Source organism: Limulus polyphemus, unplaced genomic scaffold (assembly GCF_000517525.1).
Source record: "Limulus polyphemus unplaced genomic scaffold, Limulus_polyphemus-2.1.2 Scaffold5655, whole genome shotgun sequence".
NCBI lineage: Eukaryota > Metazoa > Arthropoda > Merostomata > Xiphosura > Limulidae > Limulus > Limulus polyphemus.
In genome coordinates this window covers 4,289-13,823 of record NW_013671265.1, presented here as the reverse complement: position 1 = coordinate 13,823, position 9,535 = coordinate 4,289, and the positions used below count along the sequence as shown (strand labels likewise).

The 9,535-nt window shown below is 34.4% G+C and overlaps 1 protein-coding gene across 1 annotated transcript in view; it reads left to right on the top strand.

The window, feature by feature from the left end:
* The window catches only part of LOC111089241 (dixin-A-like), a 29,271-nt gene extending 23,315 nt beyond the window's left edge, over positions 1-5,956 (top strand). Inside the window, exon 8 of the mRNA XM_022401382.1 lies at positions 5,899-5,956. Coding sequence (XP_022257090.1) covers positions 5,899-5,956 — 58 coding nt within the window. The remainder of the gene's footprint in view (positions 1-5,898) is intronic.
* The last annotated feature ends 3,579 nt before the right edge of the window (positions 5,957-9,535 follow it).

Here is a 9,535-nt window from a genome sequence, read left to right as displayed (position 1 = left end):
ACACTGGAAATTATCAAACAAGCAGATACGTAACAATATTTAAATATTTATTTTTCGCGTGTGAACAAATCGCGATGGAAGATTCATATATATTATATTCATTTATTACTAGAGATGTTGTTGCCAATAAAATTAGTCCTATACATTTTTCTAAACTATTTATAAACCAAATTCCATGGCTTTGTTTGTTACAGCGTCCCTAATAGCGTATGAGTCACAGAAAACAGTTTATACGAAAGTACCACAAGCATTGTAGTTAATGCCACAACTTACTTCTGGGGCTACATTTGGTGATATAACAGGAAAAAATATAAAATTATTCACTATGTGGACCTCGCTGGAAGTGAACGATATAAAACAAGTCAGTATTTAAGGGTTAGGGCATTACAGGCGAAATAATCAAGGCTGAGCCACCAAAGTTCAAAGTAATGATCACGCAGTCTAAAGTAATTATTCTAGCACGTACATTGCTGAACAAGTTCTTAGGATGGAAAAATTACCATAGGTTTTTGACCTAATGAGGGGTAATTGCAAAATATTGTGGTAAATTTCCATAGCACTGAGTGAAATAGTTCTTTTGATGCAAATGAGGCAGTGCATGAGATTAAAATAAGGGGAAGAGACTGAATATGTAGAATGTAGATTAAAATCATTAAAACAACGAGTGTTTTAGAGCTAAAAAGATAGTACAAGTAGATTAACATAATTAAAAGAACGAATCATGTAGAGCGAAAGCAACAATAAGTGTAGATTAGTATCATTGAACGAATGAATGATTTGGTACGCAAGAAACAGACAGTGCACATAGATTAAATCATTAAAATAACAGAGATTTAGAGCTAAAGGTAACAGTGCAAGTACTGAAACATAATTAAAATAAAAATTACTTGGAGAATGCTGATTTAAGCATTCAAAAGATCGTGGTTAGCATTTAGGTCAGGCTCCATTTATATAGATTACTTCAACTGATTCTACTGATTAAAGTACTTTGAAATTCAGCCGAAGTGAAGACGTTTTAATGTTTACATGTGCAAACTTCCCCTTTTGACTTAGGCATTCAAAAGATCGTGGTTAGCATTTGGGTCAGGCTCCATTTATATAGATTACTTCAACTGATTATTTGGTCAAACTACTTTGAAATTCAGCCAAGTGAAGACGTTTTAATGTTTACATGTGCAAACTTCTCCTTTTCTAATTCCAGTCGTTTGGAATAACTGCTCGTTTTTGTTACGCACAAAGCTACAATGAGCTATTTGTATTGTGCTATGCCCGCCGCGGGTATCGAAACCCCATTTTTAGCATGATAAACTCTCGAACTTACTGCTGAGTCATCGGAAGGCAATTTGGGAGACAAATATCGAAACATTGAAAGTTACATATCCTTATAAAAACCACAGGTGTAAGTGTGGTATTCACAGATAAAACGGACTTGACGCGGCCTAGTGGTTAACGTGCTCGGGACGTAAATATAAGGATTCGTGGTTCGCGTCCCATTTCCACAAAAACGCGATCCATACGGTGAGTGATGGTCAAATCTCACTATTCGTTCGGTGAAGAGTAGCTCAAGAGTTGGACATGAGTGCTGTTGACTAGCTCAGAATTAGAGATGACCATATGACTTGTGTAGCTCTACTTATAGCAATAATAAAAGGACAAAAACAAAGAGCAAAACCGGACACGTGAGCAAAGGAAATACTCAAATATCAATATGAGACAAATAATAATAGAAATAGAAATATATATCTTGTACATACTTGTACTATCCAGGCATGTTGTGGCTTTTACTGTAACATCAACTGCTTTTGAACTCTAAAGAGTAGTTTATCTGGATACTGGAACTAAGAGATAGGAAAGGGGTTATTCACCACGAAGGATTATGTGTATACCATAAAGTCTTAGTATTGTATCCCATAATCCTAGTGTATGTACATAGTGAGTATTTAATTTTAGGTCAACTCCCAGCTCGTTCTAACATGTACACATATGTGTACCACTTTGCCAGTGCCTAAGCAAGTATACGCTCTATGGAATGACTACTCTGATATGTTTACTCAAGTTTCCGACTTCTTACTTCCTGTTTACACCGGTTTTAATGAACATCCGCACGAAAACTGAAAACATATACAAATTATTGAATACACCTGAAAACATATATTATTTTCCCTGCCATATTTAAACTTGCTTCAATTGTTATCGCATTTTTTTTCAACTATTATGTAGATTAATAAATTCATTTTTACGGATGTATTATTTAGCGTATAGAAGGTCCCGTTTGTTTATTCAGTGACTATTTAAACCTTTTTTTTTTTTCAGGTACTTTACGAGGATGAGGTTCTTCCTGGTTGGGAAGGAAAGATTATTGCTTGGGTAGAGACAGACAATGGGTAGAAAAGATAAGAAAGACCAAGATTCGTTTCATATGTCATCGTTGAAAGATCTGACACTTAATTCGCTGAGTAAAGTAAAAAGCCCGCGCTCAAGTTGCGTTTGCAACAGACATACTTAACACTAGTTGTGATGGAACATAGCTCTGAGTAGCAGAGGTCAGGATGGCAGTGCGTGGAACACTAAAGAAATTAGCTTTTTCGGAGCAAGACTCGGAAACTTACAAAAAATACTGTTTTTTATGATGCGCTAATAACACGTTGAATAGTATTTTCTTACCGATAATGTGTTTATTTCACATCAGTATAAAAGTTTGTTATTGAATTTCTATTTGCTTACAATCCATGTTTTTTAATATATATGAACAGTCATACGAAATGCTTTTTATATATCAAATTTAAGTTAAGACAGTTGAATATTATATCAGCCTTCTCTAAAACAGCTAAGTCAAGTATTCCATCTGGTGTTATAGAACTTATTTATAGGCTTATTTAAATGTATCATAATATGTATAATTATATTGTAAAACAAAAAAAATCGTTTTACAGTTTAGACTGCGTAAATTATTACTTTTGTTTTTTACCTTTATAATGGTTTTGTGTTGTTTGAATCAGTACTGTTATGTTTTCTCAGAGTCGTATAATGCATGATATACCAATGTCTTTATGTGGTTTAGTGTTAAGATAAACAGACCACAGACCATTTCAAGGTAACGTTTGGCTAATAAGTACGAAGGATTTGAGAATAATTATAAACTCTTCCTAATCCCAACAACATATACATGTATATTCATGGATGAGGATTGTAAGAACAAGATTTATTTCCGTAATAAAAACAATTATTTACCAAAATCTTACTAGTTTTGTTCTGGAATGCTTAGTTACGTATTCAACGTGTCAAGATTTCACAACACTTTCCAGATGTTTCCACAGTGTTCTACCATTGTTTTCTATGCTTTAAAACAGGCAGGAAAGAGCACAGAAAAAATAAACCGACTTTTGGCCAGAAAATGGGAAATGTATGTTAAAGGAAGTGCAAAGAATGTTGAAAACCTTTCCAGTTTTGTCTTCACAAAATGGACGCTTTAATTTAGAGCTATCGTTCTTGCCTATTTCTAGTAAATCCGAAAATTTTCCGGATGTTGCATACTCTATAATTATCACCAATCTGGACCTCATTAAGACGCAAACTTAACGTTAAATACAAACATTCCTGAATACATATAAAAGATATATATAAGCGGAACGTAGCTATATACGTTTGAAAATTACGTTCAATTATTTTTATCATGTAATGAGACATAATGAGCTAATAAGAGTTATTGTAACAAGGCTTGTGATCTGTTTCTATTCATAGCATACCTGATAACAAACACTGTTTGAACCTTGATAACTGATTTCAGGTGACAGTTCTAGCTAGAAATAGGGAACTGTGTTTACCACGACCATGTTATATAGTGTTGTTAAATCTGGAGACTACGTGTACCGTGACCACGTATAGAGTGTTGTTAAATCTGGAGACTACGTGTACCGTGACCACGTATACAGTGTTGTTAAATATGGAGACTACGTGTACCGTGACCACGTATACAGTGTTGTTAAATCTGGAGACTACGTGTACCATGACCATGTTATACAGTGATATTAAATCTGGAGACTGCCCGTACTACGATATTGTTACACAATATTATACAAACCTTAGAGACTACCATACGGCCTTGTTAGAAAGTATTATATCAACCCAGAAACTACTGTTACCATGACCCTTTTAGGCAGTATTACATGAATCTGGATATTTCAAGCATCAGGATCTTGTGAGGCAATGTTATAAATTTCTGGACATGCATCGCTAAAATCCGAGGTTCGTTTCCTCGTGTAGCTTTATGCTAAACCAAACCCCCTGTCGTGAAGTTCTACAAGTAACAATACATCATCTCATTTAAACATCATCAACGTATCTGAGCCAGAAAACCCGTCGGTGTAGATAGTGGCCAATGTTTCCCATGTCTAGTCTGTGTTTGATTCTTCGTGTTGGAAGTAGTTGTGGAAAGCTGAAGGAGATTTATGTTTGTCGATTATTTTGTTTATAGTATTGTGAAACATCATCAACGTATCTGAGCCAGAAAACCCGTCGGTGTAGATAGTGGCCAATGTTTCCCATGTCTAGTCTGTGTTTGATTCTTCGTGTTGGAAGTAGTTGTGGAAAGCTGAAGGAGATTTATGTTTGTCGATTATTTTGTTTATAGTATTGTGGATCCCAGTCAGGAACAAACACTATTTATGCAACAACTTACCTAAATATATGAAATTTACTGTAGAACGTGAAAATAATTACTCAATTAACTTTTTAAATTGTAACATCCTCCAATAGTGTTAGAAGAATGGTTCACAGAAAAGACACACAGTGACAGTTACATTAACGGGCTTTCCACTCGTACAGCAGGCAAGAAATTAGGCTTAATACACTTAGCTTACACTATATGCACCAGTGAAAACAATGATGATGAAATTACACACTTAACTTAATGTTTTAATGAAACAAACAAACTTCCAATTACGGTAGTTTACCAAATAACCAACCAGTTTCCTAAATACATCAATCACAATCTGGAACAACCTATCACACAAAATAACATTCTATTTACTTGTAACCTCTTAAAGAAATATGGAAAACACAACATAAATATTAATACAAACTTCATTCTCACCTCGGGAATGTAAATAAACGAACGTTAAGAACGATATATAAGGAACGCACCCGATCTGGAATCATTTAGAAAAATCAATGAAACAAATGTTTTAACTTTTATCTAGGTGAAACAGGGCTTAATTTAAACATATGAATAAAAAAAAAACCTAACGTATACAGCCATATGCAAACCAATAACGTACATTTTCTGAACATACAGCTACCATCTTGAAACATAACCAAAAGGAAAATTAATGAAGCCTTACTAATCAAACCACGTGCACCTACAATTAGTAAACATCCAGGTACATCTCATTCTTTAAACAAATTCATGGAATAACTTCTAGCATAAGAACTGCTAAAGATTTTACAACAATAATTACAGTAAATAATTAGTCTTAAAATGAAAAACGGGCAAACTATAAAAATCATATTTGACGTACATGTCACGTGCTTTCACTCTCTTTTCATTATGATATTTCAAATGTATTACTTGACAAATATCGCACTAACGATTGCAACGTTGTACCTAAACTTAAATAATAGATATATATATTTCCTACAACCCATTGTAAGCTGTCGTCACGAATGATTAATTTAAATCCAGTGGAATAAATCAAATTTGATATATTAGCGTGATTCACACAAACATATACACGTCTTACTGACTATTAATACACTTTAAATACAATAGCTAGAAGTATATGATCATATCTAGACATCTTGAAACACCTTTACAAGGAACTGACATTTATACCGAATGCTGCTATAAATATACACCAAAGTATGCTTTAAAAATAAATTAACTTTTTTTTTTATTTATAGGAAATCAACTTTTAAGCCTGAATCACGCGGAGCAAGACTTCACGTTATGAAGATATAAAATACGTAATAATGTTTTTCACAGGGTGCAAGCAGATATTTTTGTGAATCTTAAATAGGGTGCTGTAAGTGGAATAGCTGGTGTTAAACAATGATGTATAAATTACATCTCTCTGTATTTTCAAACTGCCCCCGAGATTGGTTTTATTGAATCAGAATTTCGGTTCAAAAAACTTTTGTTTTAACCAAATGAGTTCTTGTCTCGAATATTGTCTAACAAGGTCGTGATGCAGGTTTCTGTAATGATGCTTAACAAGGTCACTGTCTAACAAGGTCGTGATGCCTGCAATCTGCAGGTTTCTGTAATGATGCTTAACAAGGTCATAGTGGCCGTCTCCATATTTCTATAATATTGTTATGATGCCAATATTTATTCTCGGTTATATTGTATAACCAGGTCGTGATGCCTGCAATCTGCAGGTTTCTGTAATGATGCTTAACAAGGTCACTGTCTAACAAGGTCGTGATGCAGGTTTCTGTAATGATGCTTAACAAGGTCACTGTCTAACAAGGTCGTGATGCCTGCAATCTGCAGGTTTCTGTAATGATGGTTAACAAGGTCATAGTGGCCGTCTCCATATTTCTATAATATTGTTATGATGCCAGTATTTATTCTCGGTTATATTGTATAACCAGGTCGTGATGCCTGCAATCTGCAGGTTTCTGTAATGATGCTTAACAAGGTCACTGTCTAACAAGGTCGTGATGCCTGCAATCTACAGGTTTCTGTAATGATGCTTAACAAGGTCACTGTCTAACAAGGTCGTGATGCCTGCAATCTACAGGTTTCTGTAATGATGCTTAACAAGGTGATAGTGGCCGTCTCCATATTTCTATAATATTGTTATGATGCCAGTATTTAATCTCGGTTATATTGTATAACCAGGTTGTGGTGCCATTCTCCAGAAACTTATAACATTGCCTAACAAGATCCTGATACTTGAAATATCTAGATTCATATAATACTGCCTAATAGGGTCATGGTAACAGTAGTTTCTGGGTTGATATAATATTTTCTAACAAGGTCGTATGGTAGTCTCTAGGTCTATATAATATTGTGTAACAATATCGTAGTACGGGCAGTTTCCAGACTTATATTGTCCAACAAGCTCGTGACCACGTTAGACAGTGTTGTTAAATCTGAGACTTCGTGTACCATGACCACGTTAGACAGTGTTGTTAAATCTGGAGACTTCGTGTACCATGACCACGTTAGACAGTGTTGTTAAATCTGGAGACTTCGTGTACCATGGTACACGAAGTCTCCAGATTTAACAACACTGTCTAACGTGGTCATGGTACACGAAGTCTCCAGATTTAACAACACTGTCTAACATTGTTATCCAGATAAAGGTTGTTGTAGTAATATTTATTCTAAACTAGAGTCTGTTTAACAGACACTACAATATCAATATCTACGTATGGTAATATGAAATCCTGATAAAAGTCACTATAAATCTGCTTATCATAATGCAAACCAAGGAAAAAGGACACTTTAATATGTGCTTATTCTTATGTAGATTCATGATAGAGGTCAATATTACATGTGTTTATCATACCGTAAAAGAATGATAATGGTGACTATAATAGTTGCATATTCTTATGTTGGATACAATTCTCTATAATAACTTATCAATATAATGTAGAATAAACACTTAAATCACTTTGTTATACAGCCATTGTTTTGGAGAATAAGATAAAGATCAGTGTAATAGTTGATCATTCTATCCATAGGTGTGCAAGTAAATATACACATAACTATCTAGCGTTCAAGTAAAAGCTTCTGTAATGGCAAATTTTGTTAAGATAAGATGGAGGTAGAAGTCTCTAAAATATCTGAGCGGCAACTTCCATACCCAGCTCTGCCTTTGGTGAAAACCCGACAGACCCAGTGAAAGTATACAAGTAAAAGTGAACTCTTGTAATGTACTTTAAATATCTTACCTTTAACATTTTGAAGGTTATTTTAAATAGACTGTACTTATCAGTCCTTTTTCTCTTGAAAACACGCACAAATATGTTTAAAAATGGACAAAAAGGATTTTCAGTAGCGTTCATTTGTTACAAGGCAGAGGAAGTGGAGCGGATGTTAGAAGGTGTAGCAGTCGAGCCGAGAAACTTGGGAGAAATGTCAAGAAAGTTCCATCACTTCTTGTTCAAAGCAGACCATTTCACAGCAGAGATGTGGTCGAGATTTTTACTCTCTTAATTTGGTACATTTAATGCATTGGATTTAATAATAATCTTGAATATTGCTTCTACGAAAAACTGTATTCTACATTAAGAAGTAAGAAATATCCTTTAAAATATTTTAATTAAGAAATACTTCTCTAATTCAAGCTTAAGCACTTGTTCTAACCCTAGTATAAACTGGAAGTTGAATGTGTGAATCAGGAAACGTAACCAACAGCTGGATGTTTTATGACTGTATATGTTGGTTATTATGGCAAACAAGTCAAAATGCTGAAAATTTTATTACAATTTTGGACTTGAAGAATTTTAGTGTGGTGTGAGTTTAGATCAAACTAATCTATTTACAATAGTTACTGCTGTAATGATATAGGGATTATTCTATAAATTATTTTTATTTTTCAATATATGTCAAAGTTTAATATGGATTTGTTTTGCTTTTGGACTACTTACTTAGTTCGCCAAGTTTGGTTGGCATCGGTCAATTCGTTTAGGATGAGATGCGTCCATAGACAGACAGAAAGTTTTCCTTGATATTGTATAGTTACTGCACTGATATGGCTTAATATGTATGGTGCATATTTGAAGAACGCCTATATCCGAATTTTTATACTCAGCTCTGCGTTGCTTCGCTCGCCAGAACTGGATAAAATACCTGATAAGTCTTATGCAAAGATGAGATAAAGGTTACTATAGCATAGTTATCTGACCACTTTAACGTAGAATTAAAACATAGATCAATATAATATGATTATCAGACCACTCACACGCACGTGGGGGTTGAGGGGCTCGACCGAACCCTCGTTTTTGTGACGTAAAGGAATTATATTCATATAATTATAACGCAGCTGCTTATGGTACTTAACGTTTTCTACATTGTCTACATTATTCCGATAAAGCATTTTTGACTTGAAATAGTTGCATGCAATAGCTTCTGTTGACACTTTGTAATTGGAAATTCGAAGCTGTAATTCTACTGTCAGGTTTTGTAGGCCAGGTTCCTTACAGTAGGTGTCTGGAACTTGTTGGCGATAAATTTTAACAATAAACAAACAGCAATACAGTCCATCTGTTTTAAAATAATACATTAAAACAAAGCCCAACGTATATACAAATGTTCGTTATACTTTTGGTTATCAAAATTGTAGCTACAAAATTAACTACAAATATGCGTGTCCAGCTGCAAAACGATCGATCAGCTGAGATATTGTCACATCAATTGCTGGAAATTGGGAACGGAAAAGTGCCGGTTGATCTGACCTCAGGACGAATTTCATTGCCTCATGACTTCTGCAATTTAGTGACGTCAAAAGAAAAATTGGTTGAAAAAGTATTTCCCAATATTCAAACCAATTATAAGAATCACGATTGGCTGAGTGAACGAGCTATT